The 22,768-nt window shown below is 44.3% G+C and overlaps 1 protein-coding gene across 2 annotated transcripts in view; it reads right to left on the reverse strand.

Moving 5' to 3' along the window:
• Positions 1–985: 985 nt before the first annotated feature.
• The window catches only part of BMPER (BMP binding endothelial regulator), a 222,130-nt gene continuing 200,347 nt past the window's right edge, over positions 986–22,768 (reverse strand). For both annotated transcript variants that reach the window (XM_054020642.1, XM_054020643.1), the window contains one exon: positions 986–5,755. In XM_054020642.1, the coding sequence (XP_053876617.1) occupies positions 5,574–5,755 (182 nt within the window). In that variant the 3' untranslated portion in view covers positions 986–5,573. The remainder of the gene's footprint in view (positions 5,756–22,768) is intronic.

The raw sequence follows: 22,768 nt of genomic DNA on the forward strand, positions 1-22,768 counted from the left end.
CAGGCCTTTCCCCAGCACTGCTCCACTCCAGATACCTAGTTAACCTCCCTGCAGGCAGGCCCTTCTCTCTCTGAAGACAGAAAGAGACTGCTAAGCTCCTGGCTGCCAGCCTTTTTATACAGGCCAGCTGTGGCCCGATTGGGGTGTGGCCCAGCTGCAGCCACTTCCCCAATCAGCCCAGCTTTTAGAACTGCAGCCCTCTCCAGGGCTGCTTTCCAGCCCTCCCAGGCAGGAGTGGGTGTCCACCCCACTACAGTGCCTGAGACTAATAAGGCTGTAAGGAGCTCCCAAGGCTTGACTACCTTACCACTGCATTGCCAAATTCGGTTGCTTAAATATGACCCTTCTACTCTTCTGGCTCTGCATATTTCTGGCACATTGTTCTGTCATTGTTCTGTGATGCAATGCAATGGACCCCTAGCGTACTTTGAAGAAGGGCAAATAGAAGGTTTCTATCCAGGCACCCAAAGTCCATTTTAGTAACACTAAAATGTTGTCAGTGAGAGGCCAGCTGGTGCTCTCCAGTGTTTGTACTTCTCCTGCACCAGAAAAGCAAGTTATATCTTCTAGGGATGCTGCTGAAAATGTCTCATCTTCTGCAAGGAAATAGCTACATGTGGGTAGGATATTAAGAACCCTCTCATTTCCATCTTTTCACTTTTAGCGGATTCATAACCTTTTTTCCATGAGAAAGACCTTCCAGGAAATACTGAAGCATCTACAGAGGTGTATGATACACCCAAATTATTCATTTTCAATAGTATTACATGGTTCACAACTCTCACCAATGACACCGATTAGATAAAAGAAGAGCAGAAAGAAAATACAATGATACTAATGTATTTTGTCTTCAAATTTGTCAATACATTGAGACCCTTTGAAATAAAGGCAATGGCAAAAATTTGGGATCGCTTGAACCCAAGGCAGATCTTCATACACTGGTAAAATAACACTCTGCAGTCTACCAATTTATATTATATTTATGTTTTTAATCAATTTACCTCAAAGCACTTTACAAAGATGAGTAAATATCAATTCCATTTTCTTGAGCTGGAAATGGAGGCACAGAGATTAAATGACTTGCTAATGGTCACACGACAGGTTAGTAGCAGAGCTAAAAATACAACTCTGGTCTCTTGACTCCCAGTCCTCTATTTCACCCATTGGACTACAGTGCCTCTCTATGGGCTTTCCTTTTAGACCATTGTTTGGTTAGAACCTGTGCTCTTTTGAAACATGCATCACCCTTTGAATTTGCACAGAGTCACACTAACAGATAGGCATAAGCAATGTCAACGTTTTAATGCACAAACTTGATGCAGGTATCAGAGTATGATTTCCATCCAAGAATATCAAAACAGCAACCAGTACATTGCTCCTGAGCCAATGGTTAAAAATACACTATCATCTGCTAGGCAGAGATGGCATTCACCTTTCGAGGAGGGGAAAGACCCTATTTGGACACAGACTGGCTAACCTAGTGAGAAGGGCTTTAAACTAGGTTCAACGGGGACAGGTGAACAAAGCCCACAGGTAAGTGGGGAACGTGGAGACCTGGGAGATGAGTCAGAAATAGGAAGGAGCATGGGTAGGCAGCTAGTTCAGTGGTTTGAGCATTGCCCTCCTAAACCCAGGGTTGTGAGCCCAATCCTTGAGGGGGCCACTTAGGGATCTAGGGCAAAAATCTGTCTAGGGATTGGTCCTGCTTTGAGCAGGGGGTTGGACTAGATGACCTCCTGAGGTCCCTTCCAACCCTGATATTCTATGAAAAGATATGAAGGAAGGCTGAAAGAATTGGGTTTGTTTTCTTTAGAAAAGAGAAGACTGAGAGGGGACAAGAGGGGACATGATAGCAGTTTCCAGGTATCTAAAAGGGTGCCATAAGGAGGAGGGAGAAAACGTATTCACCTTAGCCTCTAAGGATAGAACAAGAAGCAATGGGCTTAAACTGCAGCAAGGGAGGTTTAGGTTGGACATTAGGAAAAAGTTCCTAACTGTCAGGGCAGTTAAACACCGGAATAAACTGCCTAGGGAGGTTGTGGAATCTCCATCTCTGGAGCTATTTAAGAATAGGTTAGATTAAATGTCTATCCGGGATGGTCTAGACAGTATTTGGTCCTGCCATGAGGGCAGGGGACTGGACTCGATGACCTCTCGAGGTCCCTTTCAGTCCTATAATCTATGAATCATGGTATATTAAAGCTAGATCTGTTTGGCAAATTACAAAAATAATATCTATAGCCATATACCAGAAGTTTCCAGCTCTAGTGTATCAGGATTAATATTTCACAGAGGAAGGATGGCAGGAGTAAAATTAATTCAGCACCTCTGAGTAGCTCTATTAAGAAGGCATCTGTGATGAAATCCTTGCTCCAGTGAAATTAATGGGAGTTCTGCTATTGACTTCAAGCGAGTCAAGACTGCAATCTTATAATATTTTGGGAGGAAGGGGACAGGCAAATAGCTTCTGCATTCCCAGCTGATATTTATGCTGAATTCCTCAGCTGGGCGCAGGGCATTACAAATGTTCATGTGGAATTTCTGCTGAATAAAACCTTAACAGTGATACTGTGTCCAATCATGCATGGGTCTCAGGGGTGGAGAAGGCAGCCTCTTTACCCCCATGAGCAGGGCACAGTACAGCCCTACCATTCCCTTGAGTGCTAGGCAAAGGAACCGTTGGTACCCTACAGCCCCAGAGTGTAATTAACTAGGAAGCTATAACAAAGCAAAGCTAAGCTATGATGTATCTGAGTTGATATCCAGCTCAGGGTCCAAACTGAAACAGTCTAGCCTAAGAGTTTGTTTTTTCACAGAAACTTTGGGCCACACCTAGGCTTCATCTGGTGTAAACAGCCCTAGCTTTATTTACCGGTGGAGCTATACTGACATATAGCAACTGAGGACATGTTTCTTTACCTTTCATTCATCATGATCACTCAGAACAAAAACCTGGTGAAAAATCTCAGGAGATGCACAATATTCACCATGAGCAGTTTGTGTGTGTTCTGCTTAACCTTTGTTCATTTTTAAGTAAGTTTTATTGATGGATTTGTAAAAATTAAAAAAAAAAACACTTAATACTAGAGCGGGGCAAATAACATGTTCAATGGATTTAGCCCCACTCCCACCCCCCCTGTGGAATATCCCAAACAGACTGCTATTTCCTCAGATTTAATTGATATTTGAAATTTATTAGCAACTATCATTTCATCTTTTTACTCTATAGACTGATTGCAAACATTCTGAATTTCAGCAGCATTGTTGCAATGTGTGATTGATTAGATAAGTCACACAGTATTGTTTCTGTGTCCTGATTGGATGAGCACTTGCACATTTACAGTTTGGTTTTTCACAAATACTTGTATGTGAGACTTTGAAATTTGCTTTCCATAAACCCTTTTTGCCCATAAAACTGAATCACTTGAATGTTCACAGAAAAAACAAACATGGAGTGCTCATGAAGTGACCGTCAAATTTAAAAAGTTTTAGACAAACATTCATGGAAAACTTTTGGAATTATTGACCCAGCTGTGTTTAACACTAGTGTATGTAGAATTTTGCATATGATTATGCTGTGTTAGATCTGCTTACCAAATAGCTTCACCCATGACACCATCATAACCATATATAACTAGAAACTGTTATGCCCTTTTACTCGGAGTGAATTCAGACACAGTGAAGCTTCTGTTGAAGAGAAGTAGAGTAAAGTCCTGATTTTTTTCCCAGACATTATGAAGTGCAATTTCAATTCAAGTTAGAGAAGTTTCAATTATAGTGAAGTAGCGCCGTGGGGAAAAAAGGTGACTTCATTATAAGTTCACATCGAATGCCTACTGAAGATTCCCATTGATCAGACCCTACTGGAGGTTTCCATGGCAAGGGAAGTGTAACTCACCACCCCCATGCCCCCCAGCTTGAGAGAGCTGCACAGCATAAATTATGATGTTTGGTGGAATCACATCTCACTGCATCTCCATTGGAAGATTTCAGCAGTCAAGCAAACTTCACAAATCTATAAGGCCTGGTCTACACTGGAGGGTGGGGGTGGAAATCGATCTAAGTTACGCAACTTCAGCTACGTGACTAACGTAGCTGAAGTCGACATACTTAGATCTACTTACCGCGGTGTCTTCACTACGGTGAGTTGACTGCTGCTGCTCCCCCATCGACTCTGCCTGTGCCTCTTGCCGAGCTGGAGTACAGGAGTCAATGGGAGAGGGCTCAGGGATCGATTTATCACGTCTAGTCTAGACGCAATAAATCGATCCCCACTTGTCTAGACTAGATGCGATAAATCGATCCCCGCTGTATCGATCGCTGCCCGCCGATCCTTCCGGTAGTGAATACATACCCTTAGTTCATGAAGATAGATGAAATTGGTGAGCTGCCGGCATTTATCGTTTAACATTTTCTACACTGTTCTTTGGGAGAATTTTCCTTTGGGTTCTAAACCTGCTGACCAATGAAATGCGTTACTAAGAAAGGGAGCCAATGTTATTTTAAGTATCAAGCTGCAGAAAAATCAAATTGCATCTTACTTCACAATATTTAAGTTTTGTTTATCCAATAATATTTCTAAGAATATATGAAACAAAACCAGTGGTTTAAAACATGGTAAGGGGGCTAAAGTTTTTTTTCCTGGTTCTTTACTGTTCATTCCCAGTTAATGCCAAATATAACAACACATATAGGATATTTAATTTATTAAATGATAAGAGGTCAGTTTTTCAATGGGAGCTGCTGCATGTTGAACACTTTTGAGAATCTGGCCATTGATTCTTTGGTTCTGTTCCAAAACCAAATCTCTCTTTATTGGCAGTTGGCCAATCCAGTTTTGGAAGTCATTTTATACAGTGATTCAATTAAGCATAAAATCCAATCCCTAGCTTTCTCTGCACCATTAAACACTGTCACCAATCACTAGACAGCTCTGAGGTACACATGAAATATTTCTAGATAAATCCTCCATCTCGAAAGAAACATGTTTCCTGTAAAACTGTAAATCCAGATTCTCAGTTGAAGATAATCCAGTCTGGCAATGCTATGGCCCTAGAAAAATTTCCTGGGAAACTACAAGTTTATGCAATGTCAAAGTCATCCAATGTTTTCATGCCACTATATTGTATTAAAAACACCTGTTTTATTTGTACAATGACTTAAATGGATTACAGATTAGGATCCTACAAATAATACATAAACTTTATAGCAAAAAATATACATAAAATAATTCATCCTTTTATTGTTTACATAAATGATGTATATTTCTCTGTGTGTATATATATATATATGTTGTATTTATATTTGATGTACAGATGTGTATTTACACACACAGTATACATTTATATATAAATGTATATACATTTGTGTGTGTATATATAAATAAATGTATATATGTGCCTGTGTGTGTATATATAGACACATAAATATACATACACACACATATATACACAAACATTAAGTATGTGTGTACTATGCAGAATCTGCATACAAACAGCGCAGTCCTTCATTGGCTGTGAGCTTCAAAGGTATCAAAGATACCAACATTATAGTCCTTGGAGATAGAACTAATGTCACCGTTGTGGACAGAGGACTGGCTTGATGCATCTTCCTTTGTGATGAACTAAGTTTGCTGGACAGTGGCAACCTGCAACACATGGCTTATTGCATGGACCAATCTCATTCCAGTTGTCACATGTTTTGACACATCCAGGGCCACAGGTATCATACACTGCACCATGTTTACACTGGGTTGCTGAAAGGCAGTTAAAAAAAAAAAAAAAACACGTGATTGATAAAAATCACAGGATTAGGATTAAAGATATGCCATTTTAATTACATTTTTTAAAACCATAATGCAATCCTTTATCTCTAGGACAGGTTAGTCATACTTGCAGATATTTAATAGAACATCATAGCATCAGAGACGTATGAAAAAGTGCTTTATATAGAGATTCCACTAGATTGTGCTAAAGATGAGTGTGAACCAAAACCAGGTATCTAAAATAATCCTGATCTTTGTGAGAATTCTAATCCGGATCCTAACTTGAGAGCTGTCTTTATCAGTGCAGAAACAAAATTCTGGATCCAGAATACCTCCAAACTTGGGGAAAGTTCATATCTAGAACCAGATCTGAATTTTGTAGTTTAGGCTTATCTCTGCTTTGACTGTATAGATGATATAATGCCTTTCATCTGAGATTCTTGGAACATCTTACAAAGGTAGATAAATAACCTCATTATGTCCATTTTTCAGATGGGGAAACTAAGGAACCAGAAAGGTGAAGTGACTTGTTCAAGTTTCCATTAAGAACCACTGACAAAGTTGACAGTGACAAGTCTTCCAACTCACAGGCGTTGCTTTTAATTTCACCAATAGAACTGTACATTGCAGTAAGTCAAGACAATGCTGTTAGTTCAACAGCAACACCACATATTGGAAAAAAACAAAACAAAACTCCACAATGATTTCTCTGCTATACACTTATATCAAGGGGTCGCTGAGGTCAATGATTCTTATGCTTGGTGATGCCAGTATGTGCTCCATGCAGTTGACATTTCAATGCATTTTCAATATAAAAAAGCACTATACCACTACTAGATTAGAATGTTGAACTCTTCACATTGTATACTCTATTTCAGCGTGGAGAATAATACATGGCTCAATAACAAATAAAAGGCTGTTATTCTTTCAAAGGGCTGTGCTGATGTAAAAAAGAAAACACAATAAGTGGCCATAGACTCGCAAGTATCCAGAATCCTATCTTGCTATTTACAATTAAGTGGCTGCACGAAAAAGGTTGCTTCTCTCTTGAGAGTATTACAGGTCCACACATGTTAAAGAATGCAAGTCACACAGATTCTGTTAGAGACAGAACAGGGCTAATTTTTTTCCATGTATGGGGCTTAGAATGCCATTACAGCGTTGCCATTATTCACAAAGAAAAAGTAAGCAGAGATCGTCTTATTAAAATACAAAATCTTGTAGTAATGTCATGCTAAGTTTAAGAGTTTAAACACTAAGGCCAGGTCTACACTAAAAAGCCAGGTTGTCACAGCTACATCACTCGGGGGTGAAGAATTATGGACTATACCCCATAGGTGTCGTTTGACTGCTATATTTTTAGGGGGGAGGGTGCAAAGTACAGGTGTGCCCATGCACACATGTGCACCATGTAGCCATGGCTCACAGGCTCGCTCCGCCACCTGGGCTGGATACCTGGGCTGCCGGTGCTGGGGAGGGGGATGGGACGGCTTAACAGGGGAGCCCCAGCTGCTGCTGGCTGGCTGGTGGTTACTCTGGCACCAGCTGCTGCAGCAATGTCACTGCTCTGCTGCTGCTGTGGCCGCTGCTGCCGAGAGGATGCCACATGCCAGGCCTGTTTCCTCCCTGCCCATTCCTGCATCCCCATCCCCTCCCCTTTCTTCTGCCCATTGTCCTCTGCCCCATTCCCTTCTCTTCACCCTGCCCCTTCCCCCTGCCCACTATCTCTTCCCCCCATCCCAACAGCTGCCCTGCCCCCCTGCTGGCACTCCCTGTTGTATAGGAAATGGGCAGGCACTAGGACCCAGGAGGAAACATGCCGGGGTGCAGGAGGCACAGCACGGGAAGGACAGAGTCCCCCCCCCCCCCCCCCACACACACACACACACACACACATCAGCAGGCCAAGCAATGCAAGCCCTGCAGGGCAGCTCAGTGCTCCCAGAAATCAGGGCGGGAGAGGGAGAGGAAGTGGCACATGACCCTGTGTAACCCCTCCCCACACACCTTGCCTCTGTTTGGGGGGACAATGCCCCCGCGCACGCTCCCAAACCATGACCATGCCTAACCCCAATGTTGACAACAGATGCACCACTGTAGCGTTTTAAGAAAGTGTAGACACAGCCTAAGGAATCAGAAAATTAAGGGTCAGATCCTCAGTGGGAGTAAAAAGTTACAATATCCACAGTAATGTCAACTCAGCCAAGTTGGACATCCTGCATATTTTAAGACAGTGTTTTCAACCTTTGTTCCATCGCCCGTAGCAAACTATTTCTAAGATTTCCAAAGGGGTCCGCACCTCCATGCACATTTTTTTAGGGGTCCACAAATGAAAAAAGGTTGAAAACCACTGTTTTAAGATATCCATCTAACCTCTTAACACAGCAGTGTAATAAGCAAGATACATCGTTTTTAAAAAAAGAAGAAAAAATTACATAGGCCAGCTCCTTAGCCAGTGCAAATCAATGTAGCTCCATTGATTTCAGTACAGATTTGCTGATGGATGCTAGTGAGGAGCTGTCTCTTTGTGTGGACAGGAGACAGATTCATGTAACCCTAAGAACCTTTTAAAATTGCAATATTAATGGATATTTTGTACTGTAATTATCCTAGTTTTTAAAAGAAAAGGCAACATTTTCAAAAAGGAAAACAGGAAATTAAGAGAGGGGAAAAGAAAGCGACGTAAAGTACATCAAGCACATAACACCTTTAGCTACAAAGCAAGCTCTGCACATGCAGAATCTAATCCCCACAAGAATATGTGCAGTGCTTAAAAGTCCTTCAGCAACTGTGTATTAAATGTTTGATACAATGTAGGCCAAGATTTTCAAAAGTGACTTGTGATTCTGGATGGTCAGCTTGAGCTACCTTACAGGGTATCTGTATCTGCTGAGTAGTTGCCCTCTGAAAATCAGATGCCCCCTTAAGGTGCATGGTGGGCACTCACAAACTGAGAGACTGAAAATTGTCCCTTTGAAAATCTAGGCCTTAGAGCACACTCTATGATCTTAAGGTTTTCAATCTTAAAGACTTCAGCCTATAAAGTTTTACTGTACAACGGCCAGGTATTTGGTCCAGCTGAGCTCTGCTTGGCACAGTACCCAAGGGTATGGAAGAAGAGATGGCTCCAAGCCACCTTTCCACTACCCCAGCCTGGAGCCATCTGGGGGCCATTTCTGCCTCAGAGTAATTCAGAACAGATTAAAGGCTGCTCCTCTGAGCACTGTTGGCACCAGTAGTTTCCTAGCACTATGGTGACTTTTCACTGACAAGTTAAAACATGGCATTTTCAACTGCTCAAAACATGAAATTGGTGAGCAGTGAAACTGTTGAAATTGTTCCTCTCAGTGATACCATTTAAAAGATATGACTGCTGCCATTTACAGTGGAATTCAATAATAATTACTGTGGAAGTGGAATACTGAAAAATACAATAGCTGACATTTAAGCCTGTTGGGCATTTTGCATTTTAAATTGTGATTGATCCAAAACATTCCACTTTGACTTTAAGTCAACCAACAACTAAAAAACAACAAACAAACAAAAAAAGGACAATATACAGTTAAACCTCCCCTGGATTGTTGACATGGGTCATTACTATATAGACACAGAAAACAGAAGGGATGCTTTCATATCCACCTTCTGATGCAAATGCATTTTAAAGATTTGAATACTAGTGATGTTAACTTTCCTAATATGTTAGTACAAAACAAAAACTTACTACCAATGTTGCAAATAATACAGCATTTTGCACCATTACCAGTCCACTAGCATTTTTCAATTCATCTTCATGTAAGCAGTCAGGATGAGCTCTACCCTGACATCTGGTGGTGAATTATGGCGAGTGTGGAAAAGAACTCCAGGGGCTGATCTGGTCTGTATAGGCACACCCACTCCGCCTAGCATGAGCCCAGCTCCAGGTTTTTTGCCACCCCAAGCAAAAAAAAAAAAAAAAAAAAAAAAAAAGCCAGAGTGCCGCCCCTTGAAAAGTGCCGCCCCAAGCACATGCTTGGGATGCTGGTGCCTAGAGCCGGACCTGCATGAGCCCACAGCCAGGGCCGGCTTTAGGAAAGTGTGGGGTCCAATTCGAACAGTTTTGACGGGGCCCCGGCTGGGATGACTAAAAAAAAAAAAAAAACACTTAAAAAAAAACCCCTCTCATTTCTTCAGTGTATTATTTACTTTCCATGATTATATAATAACAACAACATTATATATTACATACATTGCGTCATATATTATAAATATCAAGTTCATTAAGAGGAACTTTATTGTACACCTTGATTATATGTTTTTAAAACTTTATCTTCCTTGCTTTTTGTTTGACAAAATCTTTCAGTATATTGCCTAACTCGAAGCTCTTCATTACTTCACATTCAATTGACATGATTGCCAATTTGTTTAATCGGTCTTCCTGAATTGTTGATCGCAGATATGTTTTAATTCGATTTAGCTTCGAGAAGCTCCTCTCTCCAGTTACTGGAATAGTCAGGAAGATTCGAATTGCTATAAATAAATTTGGGAATGCTGTTGATCGGTTATTATATGCAAGAAATTGAACCATTTTTACGGGGTTTCTACAATCAGATGAAAGAATTGGCTTTAACGCTTCCAGTTCTTCACAAAGCATGTAGCCATTTATGTCAACTGATTTTACAAGTTGAAACTTGTTCATTTTCCTGCACTAGTTTCACATCTGTCAATGCGAATTCCAGATCTGCAGCAGATTTTCGTATGGGAAGATTTTTGAGTTCACATAAAAATCCAAATAAACTCTCATGCTTTTGTAACTGTTCAAACCTTGGTTCAAGTGACTGTAAAGCTTTGTCTAACACTTGATTGAAGCATTGCACTCTGTAAGCTTCTTTTGGATCAGAAAAAGGCTCGTCTGCAGACTCGTACTCAAATTGTATTTTTCGTTTGCGCAAGCGTTTAGTCTGGTATACTGGAGTCACATCTAGATCTTTGGCAAGTTCATTGGCACCAGTTAAAGCTTCTTGAAAACCCTTCTCTCTATACGTTTTTAACCAGTTACAAAGCTTTTCGAATGAAGAAATTCCTGCAGAAATCTCCATTGTATCACTCTGTAGCTCTTTGCTCACAAAATTCACTTGAAAAAGTAAATCATGCCAGAAAACTAGAGAAACCAAAAACTTATAATCCTTCATTTGAATAGCCAGCGATTCAGCTTCACTTTTTGCTTGAGCATCATCAATTGTTTCTGCTACCTCTACGAGTGCATCATAAAACTCCCCTGCTTGGTACCGCAGAACTTTGACGCTTTGCATTCTACATTCCCATCGTGTTTCGCAAAGAGGCTTTACAGCAAGGCCAGTAAGATGTTTTCTAAAATAGTCTATATTTTAGTAGATGCAGAAAAAAGGACGTAAATACGCTGCAAGGCTCCAAAGAAACTCATCGCATCTGGACATGTTTTGGCCATGTCTCCCAAAATGAGATTATAGTTGACATGCACATGGTGTAAAAAAAGCTCTTGAGTTTGTTTTCAAAAGTCATGCTTGTACACCTGATATGTTTCCCTTCATATTTGCGCTGTTGTCATAGTCCTGCCCATGGATATTTGCAACGTCCAATCCCAGGTCTTCGAGTTCACTTAAAAGGATATTGTACAAATATTCACCTGTGCTGCTTTCTACTACTACGAACTTAATGAAATGTTCATATACTCCTGCCAGAATATTTGGTGATACACCATCAGCCACATACCTAATTGTCAATGACATTTGTTCTTGGTGACTAATGTGAGAAGTGCAATCGAGTATAATAGCAAAATACTTAACAGCCTTAATTCGAGCTATTATTTCACGTTTAACAGCATTCCCTACAATACTAATAAGTTCATTGTGAATGTTTTTTCCTAAATAATGGTCATGTATTTCTTTGTATTTGATTTTTCGTAAATGTTCCTGCATCACTGGGTCAAGCTTTCCCAGTAATTCAATAACTCCAAGAAAATTTCCATTGTATGATGTTCCCAGCCGTTCATCAGACCCACGAAATGATAAGTTTCATTCTGCTAGCAACTGAACGACAGCAACTAGTCTCTCAAAAACTTGATATCAGTGTTTTGCTTCTTGGTCAATAAGTTTTTGTTGTATTGAGTCAATGGTTTTTTCAGCAGATAACCTTTGCTGAAGGTCGCAGCAACTAAGCATAGCTTGTAAATATCCTTTTGAGTTTTTGTGCTCGGCCAATCTTGTATGAATATTAGGCCAGTCATTAAAACCCTTGGATGCTAATGAACTTGTCACATTATTGCACAAAATCTTACAGTAATAACAAAAGATCTTGTCGGCTGACACTGAGTATATCACCCATGGACAAGCTACAGTTTGCAGTGAAACTTTGAAAAGTGTTTCCCAATCTTATTTTTAGGGAAATCTTCTACAATAATTTTAGGCGGCCCTTGTTTTATTAAATACTCCCTGATACACTGGCTAATGTATTCTGGCCAAGTTGCAGGATCATCAGATATTTCTATCTGGTCAGCAGAGTTGAAGTTGCCTTTCTGCTCTGGATCTAAACCACTCACAACTTTATTATCAGAGAGGCATTCTTGACCCTCAGTACCTTCAGCATCAGTTACAACCCTTTTTTTAGTCTTTTCTTCACCTTGACTGTCTTGAGTGTCTTCTTCAGACTGATTTGGCTCTTCAAATTCTTTGTCACTGCTGTCGTTCTCTGTCTGTGTCGTATGTTCTACTGGAGAATTTTCAACCAAATCTGCATCTTCACTGAGCTCTTCTGGCTCAACAGTAGAATCGGGTCTGCTAAAATACTTGTTTAAAGCACCCTTTTGTTTCTGTCTTTCAACTGCCTTTGCCTTGTATATGGCTCTTTTCTTACTCCCACTTGGGTACCTTCTACCAATGTCTCTTGATCTCTTACCCATATTGATAGAAGTCACCACATTCTAAAAGAATATTAATTATAGATTTTCACTTTCATATTAGGAAAATAATTTATGTTTTGATAGTTGTACAACTAATTTTCTTCAATAATGTTTATTTTATTAATATTTATAAAATATTTCCTTATTAATATAAAATTGCGCCCTCTTCTCCCACCCCCAGCACCGCCCGGCCCCGCGGAAACAACCGCCCCCCCCCCGCGCCGCCCGCCCTGCGGAAACAAACCCTCCTTCCCCAGTGCCGCCCTGCCAAAACAGCTGTGAGCCAAAAAGGAAGGTTTGGGGGCGGGAGGGTGGAAAGTAACGGCACACATAGGGTGCAGATCACAGAAATAAAATAGGACCCGCCCCCTCCCCGCTCGGCCCCAACATCACACCCTCTTCACCTCCTAGCCCCCCGCTGGCTTGCTGCGTCCCTCCTAGTCAGTCCCCCACCCCCCACTCACCTCCTTTCACCTTCTCCCTCCCCTGCCAGAAACCCCCATGCCCATCCCTAGAACCCCTTCTGGCTCACTGCTCGCCTCTTTGCCCACCCACCTCTTGCCCACCCACTCACCCCTGACTCGCCACTCACCCCCTCGTCCCCCCCCAAGTATAAAGCCTCATTCAAAGACCCAGGGGGTCACTATAATGCACACAGCAGTCAATCAATGCAGTACCAAACATTAAAATACTGAAAATGGATGCCCCCCTCCATCCACTGACTCGCCACTTGCCTCCTCACCCTGCCTCCAAGTATTAGGGGCAGCAGATTTGTAGAAATTTTGGTGGTGTCCAGAATGCTCAGAGCCCGCCCCCCCCCCCAAACTCTGCCCCCCACCTGCCTAAGGCTCTGCGAGGGAGTTTGGGTGGGGGGAGGAGATCTGGGGTGCAGGCCCTGGGTTGGGGCAGGGGATTGGGGTGTAGGATGGTTGAGAGGTTGGGCTCTGGGATGAAGTCTGGGGTGCAGGCTCTGGGACAGAGTTTGGGGGCCGGAGAGAGGGTGGTGGGTGCTGGGGGGGAGGGGACTGCCATCACATGTGGCTTCCTTCCTCCCCTGCTGCCCCTCACCATAGCCTCACTGAGGGTGGGGGATGGGGCTGCCCCTTGCCCAGTGTTTGCAGGAGTGGTGGCTGGGGGGGAAATCACAGGGTCAAACACTCACTGACCGAAGCCCCAGCAGCTGCTCAGGTGAGTGAGGTCCACTGCAGATGACCCTGTCTCCCACCGGACCGGAAGCTCTCTTGGCGTCTCCTCCAGGTGGGTGCCGGGGGAGGGGAGGGGAGGGCTGCGAAGCACATGTGTGCCTCCTCCCCTCTCCTGACGTGCAACAGCCGCTGCCTCTGCCTCAGCGCTCTGCCGGCTGGGCCAGCGTCAGCATCTCTTGTTGCCATAGCAGCAGTAGCTGCTTCCAGCAGAAACGCACAGCTTTCCTTCCGGCAGCGTCCCGATCGGCGGGGCCCTCTTAGACGTAGGGTCCAATTTGGGGCAATCGGTGGAATCGGCCTAAAGCCGGTCCTGCCCACAGCGGCCCAAATGGTCACTTTGGCTGCTGTGGGATCCCCAGTTTCTCTGTTATTGGGGCAGGAAGAATAAAGTGTTTTACCCTGATATGTGAATCAAGTACAGTGGAACTGTTTTATGACAGAGGGACTCGCCATCAACTAAGTAGCCCTTGCTAGACAAGGGACATGGGTTCCAAAACCCAGTGAAGGGAGAGAGGCTGGGGACAGGTATTTGTACCTGATGGTATGGGCCCCTTTTGAGGGTCTGAAACACCAATTGCATCTCCTCCTCTCCCCACTGTGGAATATCAGAGCTAATTTTGATTTCATTAGGAGTCTAGTTACAGGCTGCTGAGCTGAATTCACTTTGGGCCAGTGGTGAACCAGCACTGAGGCTCCCCTACTACAAGCTGAAATCACTAACGAGCTAAAATTACTAAGAGCTGAAATCATTGAGTGCTGTGTTCAGTAGTTGGGGGAGGGGGACTGAAGATATATTGCTGAGCAGCTGGTGGAGCGGAGCAGTTCACGGGATGGCTTGTGGAGTGGAGTGGCTGGCGGAGTGGCTTGCAGTGAAGACTGCAGCAGAACTCCATGGAGAGGCGGGGCAGTCGGCCTTGGACCACGTAAGGTGCCCCTTAACACCCCCGCGCTCCCCCGTCCCCCATTGCCACCCAGGCTGGGAGGTAAAACTCTGCAGATAAACTTTTGAACTCTGGCTCTGCACTGACCAGGGACAGAGACTTTTGGGTTGTTGGACTTTTGGGTGATTTTTAGGTTGCTGGACTTAAGACCCTGAGGGGAAAAGGACACTGCCAAACTTACTTGTGAGTGGGTCTTTTGATCATGGTTTGCATTATGAATCCTGTGGGTGGTGTTTCCCCAACATCATGCCGCATTGTTTCCCTCCTTTATTAAAAGGATTTTGCTACACTCAGACTCCGTGCTTGCGAGAAGGGAAGTATTGCCTCTTAGAGGCACCCGGAGGGTGGTATGTAATTGTCCCAGGTCACTGGGTGGGGGGCTCGATCCGGTTTTGCATTGTGTTATTGAAACGGAACCCCAAGATACTGAACCCGGCCCTTGTTGCTGCTAACTCAGATGGGCAGAAGGGTTACATTCAAAAACATATGTTTGGCATTGCTGCTTACAATCTCGTCCTGACTTTAGGCTTTTAAAAACTAGCTCCTAATTGTCCATATCTATTATTGTATTAATGGCGATTTACAGCTTTTAGTTACCCACTGTGCAGTGAAAGTCTCTTGTTGTTCCACTGCACAAAAACACAGATATCAGATATGAACTTTTGAACTGCTTTGTTTTTCACTGATAACTGACAAATCCAATTAAGATAATGTCTGAGGTCTAATAAGAGTCCCAAAAAGCTGCCTTTCTCAAGTCAGCCTCTAGCTGCTTTTCTGCATTCTCAAGTCTATAGAACTTTCCGAGTTAGGATTTCCAAATGATTACAGCAGTGGGTCTCAAACTTGGTCCGCTGCTTGCACAGGGAAAGCCCCTGGCAAGCTGGGCCAGTTTGTTTACCTGCTGCGTCCGCAGGTTCGGCCGATCACGGCTCTCAGTGGCCGCGGTTTGCTGCTCCAGGCCAATGGGAGCTGCTGGAAGCAGCGCGGGCTGAGGGACGTACTGGCTGCCACTTCCAGCAGCTCCCGTTGGCCTGGAGCAGCGAACCACGGCCACTTGGAGCCACGATCGGCTGAACCTGCGGACGTGGCAGGTAAACAAACCGGCCTGGCCCTCCAGCGGCTTTCCCTGCACAAGCGGCGGAACAAAATTTGGGAACCACTGAATTACAGGGTGCTGCTTTTTCTGTTACTGTTGCCCAGCCTTCCCTTTCCTGGTGTTTCTTAGGACATCCAGTCTGGGCGTCATTCATGGTACTTACTGCTTACAATTTGGGTACATCATTTCAGAAGCATTCTTGCCAGTGGAAGGGAGGAGACCTGAACAAGCCTTTTAATTATACAGTTTTGCCTGTATTTCTAACTACTCCAACTTCTATCAAATGTTCATTAAAAAGTTAGAAGTTCTCTCCTCTCTCACAGAGACACATAGAGGAAACTGATTAGAGTAAGATCTAGGAGAAATTCCACCAGGGACAAAATTATTTGAAAAAAAAAAATTGTGCACTTTAGACTTAAATTCTGCAGATGAGAGGGAACCAGAAGGGCAAAACAGCTGGTTGAAACCAGCATGTAAGTGGAAATGATGACATCTGGAATCACCCTCTAACAACTCAGGAATCAAAGGAGACAATCACTTAGCAAAGAAGAGCTCCTGAGAGCCAGTCCCTGGATTAAATGGCTTTCTCAGTTCTACTACCTGCACCTCCCTCCTTGTCATTGCCCAAACCATGCCTTCCCTTGTCTTTAGTATTGCCACAGCCATCCCTTAACAGGGAATTACTTCCCCCTTACCATACTGAATCTTCTACATATGTCTTCCGAGCTCCGGAGGCTAAAGGTTAATACTCCATTGCCCAAACACCTTTGCATTCCCCTCAAGTCATCCTGGCCAGGATGTTTCTTTTCCTTCCTCAGCCCTATAAACATCTCTCCTCTGTCTTCATCAGCCTCTCTCTCTCTCACCTCCTTTTTCCCACTCTGTCACTCCCTCACCAGCCCCCTCACGTCTTTTTCTATCCTCTTAAACCTCCTTCCCTAATTTCTCCTCGTCTCAACATCCCAAGCTCCTTTCTCTTCCCCATATCCATCCTCATAGCTTCTCACTTTCCCCTCAACTTATCTGCTTCCCACACATCCCTTCCTGCCCTTCCAAACCTTCTCAGTTTACACATTGGTCTCACCAACCCCTTCATACCATAACCCAGCTTTTTCCTTTTTATCCTTTTGTAACAAATCTCCCGTTCACTAATGTCTTCTCCACACCCTTCTCTTTAGTGTCATCTTATATCACCTGTGCACTGTATGCCTTGAACAGCAGTGAACATGTGCTATTCATTTAGGAAATGAGTAGCTAGATGATCCACTTTCTGGTTAGAAGGGGGGGGAAGTATGTAGAGAACAGGACATATATTTAGTCTCCTGTGCATCCCATTTGGCTGACAGTCCAGACAGCATAAGTATTCTAAAGAATATATTTATCCCTGAGCTAGGCATACAGCACTCTGGGTATAAGAATTGGCAAGCACACGAGACCTGTGTTTTATAACACACAAAAGAATAATTAAAACCTGACTTTATTAATAAGTACACTCCATTCCCATTAGAACACGAGCCTTCCAAATATCCTGCTGTCTATGAAATGTCAAACAGGAAATGAAAGTCACATTTTAATGACATATATATTGTTTCATAACTAGAAATGTTTATCCCTAAATAGGACAAAATAATTGTAATGGTAGGGTTGAACAAAAGGCAGTTAAAGTTTAAAACTTAGATACTGATTATTGTTAAGTGTAAGGAGGCACTTTATTTTTTATGAGTTCCCTGCACAGTCCATACGGTTTTGCTGTATAAAATGTGCCACCCTGACACCACCCAGATATTGATAGTGTGAGCAGAACTAGAGTCCTGCACTTAGGACGGAAGAATCTCATTCACTGTTACAGATTAGGGACCAAATGGCTAGGCAGCAGTTCTGCAGAAAAGGACCTAGGGGTTACAGCGGACGAGAAGCTGGATATGAGTCAACAGTGTGCCCTTATTGCCAAGAAGGCTAATGGCATTTTTGGCTGTATAAGTAGGGGCATTGCCAGCAGATCGAGGGACGTGATCATTCCTCTCTATTCGACATTGGTGAATCATCCCCTCATCTGGAGTACTGTGTCCAGTTTTGGGCCCCACACTACAAGAAGGATGTGGAAAATTGGAAAGAGTCCAGCAGAGAGCAACAAAAATGATTAGGGGGCTGGAGCACATGACTTATGAGGAGAAGCTGAGGGAACTGGGATTGTTTAGTCTGCAGAAGAGATGAATTAGGGGGGATTTAATAGCTGCTTTCAACTACCTGAAAGGGGGTTCCAAAGAGGATGGATCTAGACTGTTCTCAGTGGTACCAGATGACAGAACAAGGAGTAATGGTCTCAAGTTGCAGTGGGGGAGGTTTAGGTTGGATATTAGGAAAAACTTTTTCACTAGGAGGGTGGTGAAGCACTAGAATGGGTTATCTAGGGAGGTGGTGGAATCTCCTCCCTTAGAGGTTTTTAAGGTCAGGCTTGACAAAGCCCTGGCTGGGATGAGTTAGTTGGGAATTGGTCCTGCTTTGAGCAGGGGGTTGGACTGAGATGACCTCCTGAGGTCCCTTCCAACCCTGATATTCTATGATTCTATGAACTAAAGATCAGACGATCGCTGGTCCCTGGATATTTGTACATGGGAACAAGATGTACCCTTTGGAGGAACTGTAGAGACCCTTTGTGATTTGGCCCTCCCTTAGGTCCTTTTGCAAAGCTGAGGTAGCACTGAGATTTTCAAAGCCCAGGGAATTTAGAGACACAACTTCCATTACAATCAATGAAAGATGCACGTACAAATCACCTAGTTGGCTGTGAAAAGTTCAACCCTGGCTAGGATTTGCTAATGGGCCCAACGGAGGCCCAGATCCCAATGGGATTTGAGTGCCTTAGGCTATGTCTACACTACAGCCTATGTTGGCATAATTTATGTGGCTCAAGGGGGTGGTTTATTCACACCCCGAGCAACATAAGTTACACCAACATAAGTGTTCATGTGTTCATGTCTCCCATTGGCATAGACTGTCTTCCCCAGACGTGCTGCAGCGGCACCGCTGCATTGGTACAGCTACGCCACTGCAGTGCTGTATGCGTAGACATGGCCTTACTCCCCCTTTGAAAAGTCCAGCACCTATACATTATTCTCACATTCTGAATGGAGTATCAAGTGGAAACTTATTCAAACACATGCTACTTTCCTGAGGAGATCCCCAAGGATTTCAACCAAAAAAGCACAAAAAGGGTGCTAGTGTTTGAGGGGATGTTACAGAGATGAAAAGTTTCTACAAATGTCCATTTTAATGGGCGGTTTTGTCTTGACTAGTAGCCTTTCAAGGCTTTGGTAGAGGATTTATGGACACTCCTTGCTCAAAATATTGTCTCGAGGGGTGTTTTGTCCTTAGAAAAGTTCTTATCTTTGATGACACTGTAGAAAAAAAGGCAAAATGTTCTATCAGTATAGACATCCCCTTATTAAAGGAGCCTCTTTCACTGATACAGTGCCATTCCAACAGGCTCATGCTTACAGGGAAGACTGCATTAGTTTCCCATTTGTGTCAAAGGAAGCAAGAGAGCATTAGCCGCTACGATTGCAAAAGTTAGGTTAGGCCACTGGTGTGCTGAAACCATTGCCTCTCATGATGACTAATGTTGTCTCGTTGTTTCCTAATACTCCCCACTCTAAGTATAAAACAGGAGACGGATCAATTGTAAACTCTTTGAGGCAGAGGCCATCTTTCTGTTCTGTTTGGACAGAGCCTACTGCAGTGGGGTCCTGGTCTATTACTAGAGATCCTAGGCAGTTCTGCAATAATAAAAAGCAAAGAGAATCCAGGCAGTTCATGAAAACAAGCCAAGGGCTGTTTTCTTCAGGCTCCAGTCTGACCTGCTACTGGATGTGTCAATGAATTAAAACTACATATGCCATTAATGCTTTCTGGGGCCACATTTAGGGAGCAGTACATTCACATAGGGACATTCTGTCCGGATTGCTCTGTTCCTTTGTAAAGAATAATCAGAGATTTCAGGAGCAATCATATATTTATCTGTATCATTCACCCCTTCCTGCTATTGTATCCTCCATGTGACAGAAAATTATGAAAGGGTAGACACTGAGTCACACAATCACCAGAATAGATAGCAGAGTAACAGCTCTTTGACCAGCAGAGAGTATCCCATTCATCTTTCTAAACTATAATTAAGGCTGCGAGTCTGTTACAGATGTTGCAGAAGTCACAGATTCCGTGACTTTCTGGGACTTCCGGAACTTCTGCAACAGCTGGTGTGGCTCTCCCGGGGGCCACCCGAGCACCCACACCCACCACTGCTGGGGCATTCTCACCTCTGCCCCCCACATCATCCCCCCTCCAGCAGCAGCGGCAGTCTCGGGTCGCTCCCACCAGCACCAGTGGGGGTGCCAGGCCACGTGCCGCAACACCCCCAGGCCCAGCAGTGGTCCCAGGCCATGCGTCGCTGCCACCACCCCCACCCCAGCACCTGCAGTGCCTCCGGGCCACCCTCTGCCCCAGAACACCCAAGATTTAGTCAGGGGTATATAGTATAAGTCATGGACCATGAATTTTTGTTAACGGCCCGTGACCTGTCCATGACTTTTACTAATAATACCCATTACTAAATATTAGTCTTAACTATAAGACTAAGATTATATAAATTTTTATATAAATTTCCAGATAATCTAATGCCATTACACAGTGACCTGAATTAAAAGGGCCATAATCAGGGGAAATATTCATTTGCAATATTGTGTCTCACTTTAAAATGGCCATGACCACACACCACCATTCTGCTTCGAGTGATGGTCCCTATGTGTCTTCCACACATGGGTGAGCAGTTGCACCAAGCGCCTGAGTCTAGAAGTGCTTCTTAGCAGTGTCCATTGACCCACATGAGCATAGTGCATCTTCTCATGCTCCCAGACGAGGATATAAGAGGTAATGTGGGTTGACACCTCTCCAGTTCCCTCTTACCACCACGTGGCCTGAGTCGGAACCCCCAATTCCTTTATACTCTTAGTTTCTAAGGGAGTGAATCACTTCTGCTTTGTTGTAAATCATTGTGAATAGTTTTTATAGTGTTAGTTAGATAATTTAGTATAGTTAGTGTGTAGTTCTTTCCCCTGACTGGGGCCTGTACTTCCCCTGCCAGGGACTGTGCCCCCGATTTTGGGCTTCAAAAACTGTTTCCTGCCCGCGCTCCTTCTCTGTGAGCAACGAGCACCAGTGGCGCTTCTACTGCCTGAGCGAGGTACACATGACTGCTCACTGTACCATTTGCAAATCCTTCCCACCTGGAACCCGGGAAGCCCACAAGCTCCACCTTCATAAATATCTGATGGAGGAAGTGATGAGAACTAGGGTGCACTCAGATCTTGGCCCCGGAGACACCCCTGTACAGTGGCTATCACCAGCAGTGAGTGCCCCTCCAAGCACCGCACATGTCCCAGCAGGAGAGAAAAAAAACACTCACAGGCACAAGAGCAGATCCCCGCCGCAGACTGCTCCCAAGCACAGCATTTCCTCCCCAAGACGTACCAAGTCTGTTGAGATGTCTCGCACAGATCCGGCCGGACCAGCACCCAAGATTCCCTGCATGGAGGGTCAGGCCAGGTACAAATGGGATCGGACAGTACTGACATGACCGAGGCACCCAAGCATTGCCAGGACCCTCTGGCATCTCTGCAGGTACACCACGGATCCCTGGATGCTCGAAAGCATTTCTGTTGGCAGAAGAGTTGATCCTCCCCTACCTGCAGTCTCCCCTTTTATTCAGCCCCCTGCTCAACTGCGGCATCCCAACCCCAAAGTATGTACCCTTCTGCTGTTTCTGGAGAAGCCCATATGTCTGCCAAATGGCAGCCCTCTGGTACCGACAGTCCCCCCTTCTTGCCGGCACCATCTTCAGAGTCCGAGGCGTTCTCGGAGCCGAAACCCTCCTTCTCCCTGATGTCACATCAGAGTCCAGATGTACGCTCTACTCTCCAGTATATGACCAAACAACAGAGACCTGGTACTGCTTCCCAGGGGGCCCACCACATCCAAGGGACCCTTCCTTTTGGCCATACAGGGGACCCTGGGATCCTTAACAGAGACACCATCTCAGGCGTCTTATCGGCCATCCCCTGCGTACCCACCAGTGCTATCAGTGTATGAAGAAGAGGGAGACATAGAACTGGTACCACCAACTTGGTTAGTCCCAACTGGAATAGCCTCCTCGCTGGACGAGGCAATCATCTTCCTCCCACTCTCTCTGCTGGACCACTGCCGCCAATACCAGGACTTGCTGCAGAGGGTAGTGACAGGCCTAGGAATCCCATTTGAAGAGGTTCAGGATCCACAACATCAACTCCTGGACCTCTTCCAACCCCAAGAGCCACCTAGGATAGCCCTACCCATTAGTGAGGCCATCACGAGCAATGTGGTACACCCCTGCCTCATGTGCCCCCACATGTAAGCAGGCGGAGAGGAGATATTTTGTGCCTGCTAAAGCTGCTTTTTTTTACTTTTCACTCATCCACCCCTTAGCTCCCCGGTAGTCCAAGAGGCTGTGGAACTGGCACGGCAGCAACCACAATAATTTACTCCTCTGAACAATGCAGCTAAGAGACTGGACCTACTGGGGCAGGAAGGTCTGTTCTTCTGCGGGACTACAATTCTGCATTACCAACTACCAGGCTCTGCTAGCCATGTATGACTTTAACAACTACAACAGGCTACCAGAGTTCAAGGACAAGCTGCTACCAGAGTATCAGCAGCGATTCCAGGCACTGCTGGACACAAGAAACTGGTCACCCCGGTGGGCCTTCAGGCAGTTGTGGATGTGATCAATGCATCCTCTCACTCTCTAGTGACCGGAATCGT

The sequence above is a fragment of the Malaclemys terrapin genome, chromosome 2 (genome assembly GCF_027887155.1).
Source record: "Malaclemys terrapin pileata isolate rMalTer1 chromosome 2, rMalTer1.hap1, whole genome shotgun sequence".
Classification (NCBI taxonomy): Eukaryota; Metazoa; Chordata; order Testudines; family Emydidae; genus Malaclemys; species Malaclemys terrapin.